The sequence below is a fragment of the Schistocerca americana genome, chromosome 1, assembly GCF_021461395.2.
Source record: "Schistocerca americana isolate TAMUIC-IGC-003095 chromosome 1, iqSchAmer2.1, whole genome shotgun sequence".
In the NCBI taxonomy this organism is placed as follows: domain Eukaryota; kingdom Metazoa; phylum Arthropoda; class Insecta; order Orthoptera; family Acrididae; genus Schistocerca; species Schistocerca americana.
Window position 1 is genome coordinate 1,072,649,847 of NC_060119.1, and position 14,789 is coordinate 1,072,664,635.

A 14,789-nucleotide genomic window follows, 5' to 3' on the forward strand; every position below is an offset into this window, starting at 1 on the left:
CACAAGGAAGGGTCCGAATGGCTGCTTCGGTGTTGGCAATGATGTCCTCCATAGGTATAGTTCTCGGGATGATAGCGAAATTCCCTCCTTTTTGAAGAACAGACACTTCCTCTTCGGTCAATTGTCGTTCAGTGAGGTTGACCACTGTGTGTGACATGTCGGGAATCGCCTTGTCGGTCTGCTTCCGACATCTTTCAAACTTTTTCTTCTGTCGCTCGGTGCAGCGCTCCACTTCGTTCTGCATGCTCCTGTGAGTGATGCTGTCGATCTTGTCCCAGTCGTCTCGATGCATTCTGCTGCTTAGTTGATAGAAAATGTCCAGAATCTCCTGATCCGTTCTTGCCAAGTCTCTCCGTGTTGTATGTATTCGCTCACGAAGAAAAGCTCGTTCCATTCTGTCGTAGATACGATGTGCTTGGTTAATTAATCTAGATTAATTTAGTTTAAGACTGTTTATTTTCAAGTAACATTTCTCTGTATGTATGTATGTATAAAGGCCTGAATATGAACAGAACATATTCGAAACGCATTGTATTATGTTAGATTAAACATAAAACAAAAAAGTGACTGGTAGCAGAAATTAGAAATAAATGATTATCGCACACATTCACGGTTCACATATACAGCCATTATGGCCGAGATTAAACGTAGTACTTACCCACAGACTGTCCGTGAAGCCCAAAGGCGTTCTGCAAGACGTGCAGCAACTTCCCTGGCCAGCATAATCTCCGAACTTGTCCCCAATCGAGCACGGGTGGGATATGAAGGGACGACGAGTGACTCGTTGGCTCATCAACAAACAACTCATACAAAACTACGTGAACAGGTCGAGCAGGCGTGACATAAAGTATCCCAGGACAGAATTCGATCGACTGGATCTCAGAGTCAGCGTCTGCATCGCCTCCCGTGAAGGCTACACCACGTACAAATATGGGCGTTTCAGCACCGGTCGATATCCGGTACCTCAGAACCGCTTGTCCTATTGATCTGTAAATGCAATCATGTCACGTACTCCACATGCACTGTTGCAACAATAAATCTTGAGTGAACTGGAAACCACTAAAAGAGCGTACTAATTTTTTTCCATCAGTGGATAACGGAGCCATGTAAGACGATGCTCTAACACAACAGGCCAAATCAACTTCTTCTCTGCGATACCATACCACAGAAGTACAGAAAATTGTTCTTGAAAATGAATCTGCATATGGGGGTTCGGTCGAACTGACGATCTTACTTAAATGTGTTTATTGATCAACTTTTACACTACTGGCCATTGAAATTGCTACACCTAGAAGAAATGCAGATGATAAACGGGTATTCATTGGACAAATATATTATACTAGAACTGAATTGTGATTACATTTTCACGCAATTTGGTTGCATAGATCCTGAGAAATCAGTACCCAGAATAATCACCTCTGGCCGTAATAACGGCCTTGATACGCCTGGGCATTGAGTCAAACAGAGCTTGGATGGCGTGTGCATGTACAGCTGCCCAAACGGCTTCAACACAATACCACAGTTCATCAAGAGTAGTGAGTGGCGTATTGTGACGACTCAGTTGCTCGGCCACCATTGACCAGTAGTTTTCAGTTGGTGAGAGATCTGGAGAATGTGCTGGCCAGGGCAGCAGTGGAACATTTCCTGTATCCAGAAAGGACCGTACAGGACCTGCAACATGCGGTCGTGCATTATCCTGCTGAAATGTAGGGTTTCGCAAGGATCGAATGAAGGGTAGAGCCACGGGTCGTAACACATATGAAATGTAACGTCCACATTTCAAAGTGCTGTCAATGTGAACAAGAGGTGACCGAGACATGTAATCAATGGCACCCCATACCATCACGCCGGGTGATACGCCAGTATGGCGATGACGAATACACGCTTCCGATGTGCGTTCACCGCGATGTCGCCAAACACGGATGCGACCATCATGATGCTGTAAACAGAACCTGGATTCATCCGAAAAAATGACGTTTTGCCATTCGTGCACCCAGGTTCGTCGTTGAGTACACCATCGCAGTTGCTCCTGTCTATGATGCAGCGTCAAGGGTAACCGCAGCAATGGTCTCCGAGCTGATAGTCCCTGCTGCTGCAAAGGTCGTCGAACTGTTCGTGCAGATGGTTGTTGTCTTGCAAACGTCCCCATCTGTTAACTCGGGGATCTAGACGTGGCTGCACGATCCGTTACAGCCATGCGGATAAGATGCCTGTCATCTCGACTGCTAGTGATACGAGGCCGTTGGGATCCAGCACGGCGTTCCGTATTACCCTCCTGAACCCACCGATTCCAAATTCTGCTAACAGTCACTGGATCTCGACCAACGCGAGCAGCAATGTCGTGATACGATAAACCGCAATCGCGATATGCTAAAATCGGACTTTTATCAAAGTCGTAAACGTGATGGTACGCATTTCTCCTCTTTACACGAGGCATCACAACAACGTTTCACCAGGCAGCGCCGCTCAACTGCTGTTTGTGTATGAGAAATCGGTTGGAAACTTTCCTCATGTGAGCACGTTGTAGGTGTCGCCACCGGCTCCAACCTTGTGTGAATGCTCTGAAAAGCTAATCATTTGCATATAACAGCATCTTCTTCCTGTCGGTTAATTTCGCGTCTGTAGCACGTAACTTTCGTGCTGTAGCAACTTTAATGGCCAGTAGTATATTTAACGAAAATGCGGAAAATGATGTACGAAGGGCTTTCTTTATTTCTGAAGCGAACGATTAGATGTAGATCTAGTGATGTCAATTAATCTTAGTTTTACGAAAAGAGCGCAGAATTCAAGAGATTTCTGCCACGAAATCCGAAATGGGCAAAACCAGTTATGGGGCACCGACTCTGGCGTCCTCAGTAGCCTAAAGGAAAAGCGCAGAGACGCGACAAGGAGCTATATGTTACAAAATGATATGAGGGTTACCCGTGAATTGTAGAGGCCTGTTTCCAGATCGGTTCGGTTCAGTTTTATATTTACCTTCCTTTCTACTATCAGGATGATTGCTTTTTGTTCCATTTACATGTGCAGTTTGACGTAGTTCCCCCGGTAGCCTTCTCCTCCGCCAGACAGCGTGTGTTTACAGACCTGTGTGGACTCTGGCCTGGTGGCTGTGTGGGTACTGCTGGTAAACAGCGTGGCTGCGTGCGCCGGCTCGCGTGCCAGCGGAGGAGTGTAAGATATCTGGGCAGATGCAGCCGGGCGGAACGCAGCACTGGGCGCCTCGGAGGCGGGTGTTTGGTCTGCAGGAAGCTCCTTATCTCTGTGCGCCGGCACAAACAGCCGCTGTACTCTCCCAGCGTCCAAACCAAACACCCAGCTGCGGTACCGCCTCAAAACTCGGCGTAATTCAGACGTTTTGTTCACAAAGTGCGTGTGTAGTACCTACAGGATGTATCATAATTAATAGCGAAAACTGACACAGGTAACACCTTACGCTAACAGAAGTGAAAAAGTTCTAGTAAACATCGGTATGGAAACGAGCCATTTCCAAGATAACTGCGAATGTCTAGTAACGAAATCTAAACTTTTCGGTCTAAGGTTCCATATAATGGGGTTCCAGTTTCAATCGTGGCGCTTGTGGTACATGTTTGATGACACACACTCCCCTTTCTCTGCTGATTAAGAATTCGGATCAAGAACAACTGCCAACATAAGTAATTTGGAAGTAGATATCCTCGGTGTAGTGAAGCAGCTTAAAACACTTAAGAAATGCAATGCCCCTGGTCCAGATTGTACACCAACCAAGTTACTTTCAGAGTATGCATCTATAAAAGCTCTATACTTAATAATCATGTACAACAACTCGCACGCAGGAAGATACGTACCAAGCGATGTGGCGCAGCGGTTAGCACGCAGGACTCGCATTCGGGAGGACGACGGTTCAAACCCGCGTCTGGCCATCCTGATTCAGATTTTCCGTGATTTCCCTAAATCGCTTCAAGTAAATACCGGGATGGGTCCCGTGTAAAGGCACGGCCGGTTTCCTGCCCCATCGTTCTCTAGCAGATGGAACCGATAGCCTCGCTGTTTGCCCCCTCTTCCGAATCAATCAACCAACCAAAGATCCATCCCCTTACACTGGCACAAGTCGCATCAGTATCCAAGTGAGAAAATAGGAGTAACCCGCTTAATTACAGAACCATATCGCTAACGTCGGTTTGCAGCAGTATTTTTAAATATATACATTATGAATCACCTCGAAGAATACGACTTATTGACAAACAGCTAACGCGGATTCAGAAAATATCGTTCTTGTGAAACACAACTAGCTCCTTATTCTCAACAAGCAATGACAGCTATCGACAGGAGACTTCAGTCCATATTTTTAGATATCCAGAAGGCTCTTGACACCGTTCCTCACAAGCCGCTTCTAATCAAACTGCGTGCCTATGGAGTATCGTCTCAGTTGCGTGACTTGATTCGTGATTTCCTGTCAGAAAGGTCGTATCTCGTAATACCTCATGGAAAGTTATCGCACAAAATAATAGTAATATCTGGCATTACCCAAGGAACAGACCCTCTGCTTTTCTTGGTCTACCTAAACGATTTAGGAGACAATCTGATCAGTCCTCTTAGATTATTAGCATGTGATGCTGTCATTTACCGTCCTGTGAAGCCATCAGATGATCAATACGGATTGCAAAATGATTTAGACGATTTAGACAAGACATCTGTATGGTGCAAAAGTGATGATTGACTCAAAATAATGAAAATTGTGAAGTATTCTCCATGGGTGCTAAAAGGAAACCGTTAAATTTCAGTTACACGATAAATCACACAAATCTAAACATGTAAACGCAACTAAACTCTTAGGGTATCCAATTACCAATAACTTAAATTGGAACCAACACATAGATAATGTTTTGGGAAAAGCAAACAAAAGACTGCGGTTTATTGGCAGAACACAGAAAATGTGACAGCACTACTGAAGAGGCTCGTTACAGTACGCTAGGCCGTCCTCTTCCGGAGTACTGCTTTACGGTGTGGGGTCCGCATCAGATAGGACTGACGGAGGACATCGAGCAAGTTCGAAGAAGAGCAGCTCGTTTTGTATTATCGCAAAATTAGGGAACGAGTGCCTCGGAAATGATACATGGATTGGGGTGGCAGTCATTAAAACAAGGGCTGCGGCAGGACCTTCTCATGAAATTTCAGTCGCCGACCTTCTCCTCAAAGTGTGAAAACATTTCGTTGGCGCCCACCCCATAGGGGAAAAGATCATTATAATAAAACAAGACAAGTCAAAGGTCGCATGGAAAGATTTTAGTGTTCGTTTCAGTGGAGAAGTAGCTCATAGATGGTCGATCAACCCTTTTCCAGGCACGTAATTGTGAATTGCAGAGTAATGGTGTACATGTAGATACCTAAGGCGTAAATATGGTCCAAGAGGGCAGGTCTAACAGAGCCTGTACCTTGGCCTTCCAATATCACTTGACCTCAACATTCTGGATTTTTTCTGCCTAACGTCAAGCGTACAGCATTCATAATGAACTCTGAGAACTGGAGCAGTTGTTCTACTGTCTAGTCAAGATTTATCAGATGATCTGGAAGTGTTTGAAAGAATTTCGATATCGCTGCATAGCCGATTACAGGAAAAGCCAAGCAAAACGACAGAAATGCCAAGCCACCATCTCTGTTGCCCTCAGTTACCAACTATATCTTCCCAATTTCCCTCTCTTCCTCTTCAACCATTCCATTCCTCTTAGTAACACAGTGCGGTAATGAGGACTAACCTCTGACTGAAAACTACCCTGGAAGGTGCACAAAGCCTAAACCTGATTAAAACTACTAACAATCCGCACCCGGGGCCTACATATTTCTTCCATCATCCACATCTAAAAAGGCGACCCGAACTACACCGACATAATTTCGGAGGTTATTCAGGGATACTACCTAAGTACTTTGGTGTAAGGGACTCATGGTCACCGGCGGCTCGTTATACTGTAGTATAATTCAATTCCGTTTGATTTCTTACTTCCACTTACGTTTTATCTGTATTGCATTGAACATATCTACACAAAAGTGCATATAACGATGAAATGCGCTTTGTGCCGGGTTTGAACGAAATACGTTCCACTCACTCACATACTTTCTGTTGGCAATAGTAATGGTCACATTACTCTTCCATCTCAAGCTTTAATTCAGTATTGCCTGGTTCTGTATCAGATTTCTTTTTTCGGCAGTGTTAATTGTACATAAGCAGTGATACACAACAATTTGGCTATGTTTACTGGTGAAGTATTGGCCAGTCTGCAACTCGTGTACACGTGTTTACTGAATATAAAAGAAGATACAGTATCTGATCAAAACTGTGCGTACGCCTATCAACGGACATCAGTCTGGGGAGGTGTCCACCCTTCGTCTGTAGGATGGCTTGAACTCTCCTAGAGACACTTTCATTGCGGTGTCTGAATGCCTGTGGAGGAATGGCAGTCCATTCTTCTTTAAGAGCAGAAACCAGAGAAGGTAGAAATGTTGGACGATGTGGTATGGAGCGAAGTCCAGGTTCTAACTCATCCCATAAGTTTTCAATTGGATTCAGGTTGGGTCTCTGGGCAGACCAGTCCATTTCAGGAATGCTCACAGTTGCTGGTTCATGGCATTGTCCACTGTCATGCTGAAACAAGCAGTCATCGTATCCGAACTGTCCCCCTGCTGTACACAGTACACAGCCCCGTAAAATATGTACGCCGGCCGCTATGCCCGAGCGGCTCTAGACGCTTCAGTCTGGAACCGCGCCACTGCTATGATCGCAGGTTCGTATCCTACCTCGGGCATGCATGCGTGTGATGTCCTTAGGTTAGTTAGGTTTAAGTAGTTCTAAGTCTATGGGACTGATGACCTCAGATGTTAAGTCCCGTAGTGCTTAGAGCCATTTGAACCATTTTTGAAAATATGTACACTCATGCTCATAAATTAAGGATAAAGCTGATACGTGGTGAAACAACGCTCTGGTGGGGGGTTTGCGGGTTTAAATCACCTCGGGGTATGACCATGCGGTGCATTTGACGTGTGGTCGTCGCACGGTGGCGCTGGCAGCATTCCACATACGCAGAGGTGCGTTGGTGCATGTCAGAGTACGGTGCAGCGAGTAAGTGTGCAGACGTTTTCAGACGTGCTAATGGTGATTGTGTGTTGAAAATGGCTCAAAGAACACATATTGATGACGTCATGAGGAGTAGAATACTAGGGCGACTGGAGGCTGGTCAAGTACAGCAGGTCGTAGCAAGGGCCCACCGCGTGCCACAAAGTGTGATCTTAAGATTATGGCAGCGATTCCAGCAGACAGGAAACGTGTCCAGGCGCTACAGTACGGGACGTCCACAGTGTACAACACCACGAGAAGAACGATATCTCACCATCAGTGCCCGCAGACGGCCACGGAGTACTGCAGGTAGCCTTGCTCGGGACCTTACCGCAGCCACTGGATCAGTTGTCTCCAGACACACAGACTACTGACTGAACAGACATGGTTTATTCGCCCAGAGACCTGCAAGGTGCATTCCACTGACCCTGGTCACAGGAGAGCCCTTAAATCCTGGTGTCAAAAACACAGTACATGGTCATTGTAAGTCTCAGATTATGTTCACGGACGAGTCCAGGTATAGTCTGAACAGTGATTCTCGCCGGGTTTTCATCTGTCGTGAATCAGGAACCAGATACCAACCCCTTAATGACCTCGTAAGGGATCTGTATGCAGGTCGTGGTTTGATGACGTGGGGTGAGATTATGACTGGTGCACGTACACCCCTGCAAGTCTTTGACAGAGGAACTGTAACAGGTCAGTTGTATCGGGACGTCATTTTGCACCTGTATGTCCGCCTTTTCAGGGGTGCAGTGGGTTCCACCTTCCTCCTGATGGATGATAAGGCACGGCCCCACCGAGCTGCCATCGTGGAGGAGTACTTTGAAACAGAAGGTATCATACGAATGGAGTGCCCTGCCTGTCCTCCAGACTTAAACCCCATCTAGCACGTCTGGGATGCTCTCGGTCGACGTATCGCTGCACGTCTACCAACCCCTACGACACCTCAGGAGCTCCGACAGGCACTGCTGCAAGAATGGGAGGCTATACCCCAGCAGCTGCTCGACCACCTGATCCAGAGTGTGCCTACCTGTTGTGCGGCCTGTGTACGTGTGCATGGTGATCATATCCCATGTTGACATCGGGGTACATGTGCAGTGTCGTCGTCCATCAGACGAAATCGACATTAACAGTGCCGAAATCTCAGACCAAAAAGAATCGAGTACTTTGGAATACATTCTGGTCGTCATGGAGTAATTGCCAATATATTCTCTCGCCTTGCTATCCAAAGGTCTTTGACGAAAATATCTTTGACCATTGGGGTTCGAGCCTTCGATTTATATTATCTAGCGCCTTGGCTACAGAGGTCACTGTTGAGGGCGCCACGAACTCCTTTGTGAATTCATCTTTCGTTGGATGACGTGCACACGACAATATTTGCCGCATCTCTGCAAAACAATTTTGTTTTAAATACAAAACAAATCTTGAGGTTCTTAGCACTCGTCGTCGACATGAAGCGTCGAAGCTGCAAACAGTGATTTTTTGAAGATCGAGTATCAGACTACAGGAAATTCGTAACCAATGTATAGGCATATCAGATGTTTCTTTTCGGAAGATTAGTTCAATTGTACAGAGTTCGCTGTCAGTCTTTCTCTGTGGCTTGATGTTTGTGAAGTCGTCAAATCGCACAGACATTGGGCTACTACGTTAAACTACCTGAGTGAACTGATGCGAAGCTTAGAATAAGTACGTATGATATCCGAGTGCACCATTTTAATAACGCAGTGCGAAATGCTACACGCTATTTTCCCAGAGATGCCACTTAGGAAGATTATCAGACCCCTTCTGAATACGTTTAACGGTTACCCGTCATCATCGACAGTCGTGCTACTAATTTCCGTATTACACCTTGCATAGTCTTCATCGTTCTAGACAACGTTCTGTTTTCCTGGGTGGAGGGAGTTCGATTTGTATGATCGTTAGTTTTTACGCTTTATAAATCCTAGTCTGTTGCCTGCTGTCTCTCTTTACAGTACTCTTCTAACAAGATTTATAACGTAATAAAACAATTAAAAGTCAAACAGTCAATTGGCGTAGATGGTGTAACATCCCATAACATAAATGCAGCGACAGTGAATTAAAGCACTTCATACATCCATTGAAACACACGGAGGTATTCTTCCGTAATCATTAAATTTATATAAAATAAAGTCAGACTTTAAGCTAGGTAATAGAGGTGAATTGGAAAACAACAGAACAATACCACTGGTTTTCGCTTGGAAAAATCCGTAGAATAATGTCATGATATATCAGACTTTAACTACATACTACCCTCAACACAGCAAAGTGGAGGAGACTCAATAAATCGACAGCAAGAGATTTTGTTCAGAATTTTCTAAATGCCCTTGTCTGAAGTACCAGGCGAGCTGTTAGTGGCCAGTTGGACATAAATGGGAGCCATTATCAGTTCCCGTGTTTGATTTGTAACCAGCACAATTTTACCGAAAACTTATGTCGAAACTATTTGTAATTTGTTGAGACATCATGTTGTCCAATGAAGAATGGGTTGCAGTAAGCTCTGTCTCATACATTAGACTAAGTAGACCATTTAAGACTAATAATGACGTTGTATCAATACGGGATTCGATGAAAATGCTATTCTATTATAAAATCTTACGCATCAAAGAGAAGACAGTTACACAGAAATCAGACATAATGTTGGGAGAAATGTGATTAGTTACAGATGTGATTTTAAAACTGTCAAATTCAGCTTCCTACAAGGTGTCAATATCGGATCAATACTGATTACTTATTATGTTGATGCAGTCGCTCAAAACGTTAATCAGAAACGAAGAATGTGTGTGTATGACGTGACAGTTATCCACACCCCTCAGACAAGGATGAGCCTGAAAATGAGGCAATTCTGAACAAAGAAAAATATATGTCCGCTTCAAAACAATTTATGTAGCATTTCAGCAGATAGTGTGAAGTGAGTAATGTAGATATTTTTAAAAAATAGTGAAGGAAGTGAAGAAATAGCCAGTACTATGTGTTAAGGAACCACTGCAGATAAGCATTTTACTTAGTGGACCATGTAGAATATAGATACGTTACATAAAACTACTCGTATATGCTTACAGAACACCCCCCCCCCCCAACACCCCCTGATCCACAAAACAGTGAAAAGGAGGAGGTTTTGGACTCGTGTTTACACACGTCTGATTCTTCTCATCTATAGGGTTGGGTTGTTTGAGGGAGGAGACCAGACAGCCAGGTTCAAACCGTTCAAATGGCTCTGAGCACTATGGGACTTAACATCTGAGGTCATCAGTCCCCTAGAACTTAGAACTACTTAAAGCGAACTAACCCAAGGACAGCACACCAGCACACACATCCATGCCCGAGGCAGGATTCGAACCTGCGACCGTAGCGGTCGCGCCTAGAACCGCTCGGTCACACCGGCCGGCCGACAGCCAGGTCATCGGTCTCATCGGATTAGGGAAGGACGTGGAAGGAAGTCGGCGGTGCCCTTTCAAAGGAACCATCCCGGCATTTGCCTGGAGCGATTTAGGGAAATCACGGAGAACCTAAATCAGGATGGCCGGACGTGGGATTGAACCGTCGTCCTCCCGAATGCGAGTCCAGTGTGCTAACCACTGCGCTGCCTCGCTCGGTCTTCTTATCTGTAGTGGAGTGTACAAGATGACTCTTAGAAAGAATACTCGTGTTTCGTAAAAGAGCAGTGCGGTATACTGTAAAAATAGCACTCACAATTAACGTCGACTTTTTTGTAACTTTTCATGCTGCGACAGTATAGTAGCACGTATACCGTTACCTAACAGAAATATATATACAGAATGAGCGTGGAACTAAATTTAAGAAGTGAATAATTATGTAACTCTGTTTGTCAGTCTGTCTGTGTGTGTGCGCGCGCGCACTATAAAATATATTTGCAGTAGAATGTAGATAACATACTAAAAGCATAAAAAGAGGTTTTACACAGACATACATATAAAAATTATAAATGTAATCGAAGGTAGAAATTACGTCGTAAGAGCTGCCTGGTTATGAAATTGTATGACGCACCCATTACTCTCAGTTGCAGTTGTCAGGAAGTGTCCTGGAATGGGTAAACGAGTTCTAACACACATTTTACTTGTGGCTCGAGACTCATACGCGTGCGTTGTTTCGTCAAAATATTCTACACTCGATGTCTTTCAAGTCGATATGACTTCAGAAAACTAAAAAATCAGTAATGGCTGTAATCAGTCTCAAAATAGAAAATAAGGCAATCGCAAGGGTCGAGGAACGAGAAATTCATTTTCTCGGACGCGCGCTTTTCGATGTCTTTGTGTTTCTCAACCACCCGATTCTTGTGAATGGTTCCTGCTAGAACCGCTATCGAGCTCCCGCGAGTAGGCGCATGCGCAGTGGCGTCGGTCCGAGCGTATGTCATGCGCGGCCAGACCTCTCGCCCGGACAGTGCACTGGCTGCCGCCGACGAAGACGAGTTACTCGGCACACGATGGTCCACACCAAAGCAAGCTCCGGCAAGAAGGACGAGGTGAGCGAGCGCCTACCAGACGCCTTGTTCTGACGCCTATTTACTGCTGTTCGCTTTTGTGCCTGATAACCCGCTGCTCATATTTTTGTCCTGTAATTCCCGTTTACAGTCAACTCCATATGCTATCGATATCAACTTCGCCTCTTTGTGATCTAGTCAGGAAAGATTTGCGGAATAATTAACTGTGTATACCCTGCGGTATACATCTTTATTTCGTTACTCTTTTCTCGTGATCTTTGGGGAACTTGTTTGGAGAAGCGTATGCTTTTAAAATATTTTTGGCAGATAAGGTTACAGCAGTCCTAAAATTTTCTCTGAGTTCGTACCTCGAGGGACATAAGCTCAAATTCTGCTCCAGCGAAGTGGTTTTTAGGCCTTCGACTAGCCTGACCGACACCAAAAGAGACATCTGCAATGTGTCCTCAAAGACCACTTTGTCGAAGATGCGTTCAAGTCTAAACTTCCTGGTTTCTTACATGTGAATTTCTCAGAATGTTTCGATTAATGTTAAGCATATCGGTAACTCTCCCGTGGCGACAAAATTAGCTCATCATAAATCTTTTCCTTTCAGTTACTAATTTTTTAGCTCGTTCCAAATTCACAACGATGCTAGACAGATATTCGGACTTGTCAACTGACTTGCTGTAGATTCTTGCTGCAACATTTTAACATTATATATATATATATATATATATATATATATATATATATATGTGTGTGTGTGTGTGTGTGTGTGTGTGTGTGTATGTGTGTGTGTGTGTGTGTGTGTGTGTGTTTTAAAAGCCTATACAGCACACTAGCTAGATTTTGGGTTCTAAGTAAATTTTCTTCTGTTACACTGTTGCGAAGTTCTTGCCAAGTACGTGCTGCATCAGTGTTTTATTTCATGAAACTACGCCTCCACATTCTCCATATACAATTCCCAAAGAATAATACGCTAAAATCTTTCTTTCCCCGGCAATATGGGAACGCAAACGAAGTCTGTATGAACCTGCATGCAACATCAGCAATTGAAATTAATATATTCATACAGAATATTTACCTGAGTTCATGGCTACGTTAAGATTTTCTTATGCGCGAAGTTTGTTATTTTAATCTCACAGGATAATCATCAGTGGTCACAGAAGTAATGTTTGGTATTTCTCAAGGATAGAGTCACTGCTATTGAATTGATATGTCGACGATTTGGTACAAAACATTACTTGAACATCATTTTTCTTGTAGATGACAGGATAACCTTCCGAAAAATGTTGCTTCGAAACTCTGCTGTCATTTTTCTCCATTTCAAAATATCAGTTTGCTATAGGGAGTGGAAACTAGATCTACAGGTAGAAAAATATTGGGTTCTGATCTTTTCTGTAGTTGGTCACCGCTGAAAACGTGTTACGAAATGGAAATATAAATTAAATTTAGCTTGTGAAATAGAGGTTGTGAAGCTCCTGTCTATTTGTACGGTACTGGCTATCTACGAGGGACTAAGATTTCAAATGTGTACAAAGGAGGGTCTCCGTCAGGAGACTACTCATACGAGAGTGTCGTGACGATATTGATCAGCCGAATATGGAAGCGTTTCGGGACTGGAGATGTCTAAACCTCCAAAATATAAAAACGATATTTTACGACCTAGTATCAGCATCCTGCAGTTTTGTAAATGTCGTTGACGAAGGAAGATGTAGAAAACGCAAGCATCTGGCAGTCATTTTTTCTCATGCTCCATCCGAGAACTGAAAGCAAGGCACAAAAGACCCTTAGTCATGTAAAATAATCTTATATTCCACAAATTTTCATTACATCACTCAATTGTCTTGTTGCTTCGATGATATGTCATTAATCCTTGTACATGATAATATCCATCAGATTCATTCTTCTTGCGTACAAACTTCAAATGACAGAGTGTATACAATACTGAAGAAAGGACTTTTTTTATAAGAAAGCAAAGTAATGTTTGCTTATGAATTATGAATTTCATAATCAAGAGTTATAGTATTGTACAACTTATAAATTTAGCGCATCAGCCGGAGGACAACTCTATCCTGATAATGCTCATGTTTCCAGATAAACTACGTTCCTGTATCTATTCTCTATCGTCAACCACTTACTCAGCCCTCATAAATGTTACTACCTGTTAATTACGTAAAACGAGCCACACTTTCTATGCACTTCTAAAAAAAAAAATTAGAAAAATAAATAAATAAAAATATTATAATATTGTTGAAGTCTGATATGTCCTAGCGTCGATACTTCAAACTTCCTTACTTTTGCTTATGTACGCGTAACTCATGGATGTTAAAAAACTATAGAAGATATACATAAAGCAGAACTAGAAATTCTCTTTATTATTGGACTTAAAACCAGCCTTAAATTGCTCGATTGCTACTCCTTAAGTCCATGGATGAAAAAAAATCATAAATCAGAACCTCTAATGGTAAACAACATGACATTCAATGACTACAGTTCATAGGCAGTTCTCTTCCCAAGTAACTTATACGCAATTACAGATTTTCTGCATTACTTAGCGCAACTACTGAAGAAAATCATGAGGAACGCCAATTTTTCGCATCCTCTCTTCATGCTCTCATTTATTATTTTAGTAAAAGAACTTATCTCATAATATAGCAATCATTTCGCTAATAAATAATACATTTGAATCGAGCGATGTTTCTATTTGGATTACACCATCTTGCTCAACATCTCACAATGTTGTCTCATTTCTGCCAATAAAAAATTGCCAATATAGAATCATCATCGCGGCTATTCGACTTATAGCAGAATGGCGTTGCACCCTCTCCGGCCTGGATGCACGCACTGATTGGGTTGGGTGGGGTGTCGTAAGGCCATCTCCGGAGCCTCACAGCTGTTGTAACTGGTCCTTGACATCCTGGATAACGGCGCTGGGACAGAGTTGGCGTCCCAGCTGGACTCCGAGATCTGGGGATCTGGCTGGTAATGGGAGTACCTCAACATCACGCAGATAGTTCACAGAGACGCATGGCGTGTGTGGACGAGCATTATCCTGTTGAAAAATGCCACCACGATACTGTAGCTTGAAGAGTCACATATGAGGGCGCAGCGCGTCCATGACACACCATTGTACATACAGAGTTCCCTCGACCAATGCCAGCCGTGACCTGAAGTCATACCGAGTGGCTGCCTACCCCAGGAGTAACACCGCTGTGTTTCTTCAAAACATCTGAAGAACAG

The 14,789-nt window shown here is 43.7% G+C and overlaps 1 protein-coding gene across 1 annotated transcript in view; it reads left to right on the forward strand.

Moving 5' to 3' along the window:
* Positions 1-11,410: 11,410 nt before the first annotated feature.
* LOC124549858 overlaps positions 11,411-14,789 on the forward strand; it is a 46,707-nt gene continuing 43,328 nt past the window's right edge. The window contains exon 1 of the mRNA XM_047125271.1: positions 11,411-11,588. Within this exon, the coding sequence (XP_046981227.1) occupies positions 11,448-11,588 (141 nt within the window). The 5' untranslated portion in view covers positions 11,411-11,447. The remainder of the gene's footprint in view (positions 11,589-14,789) is intronic.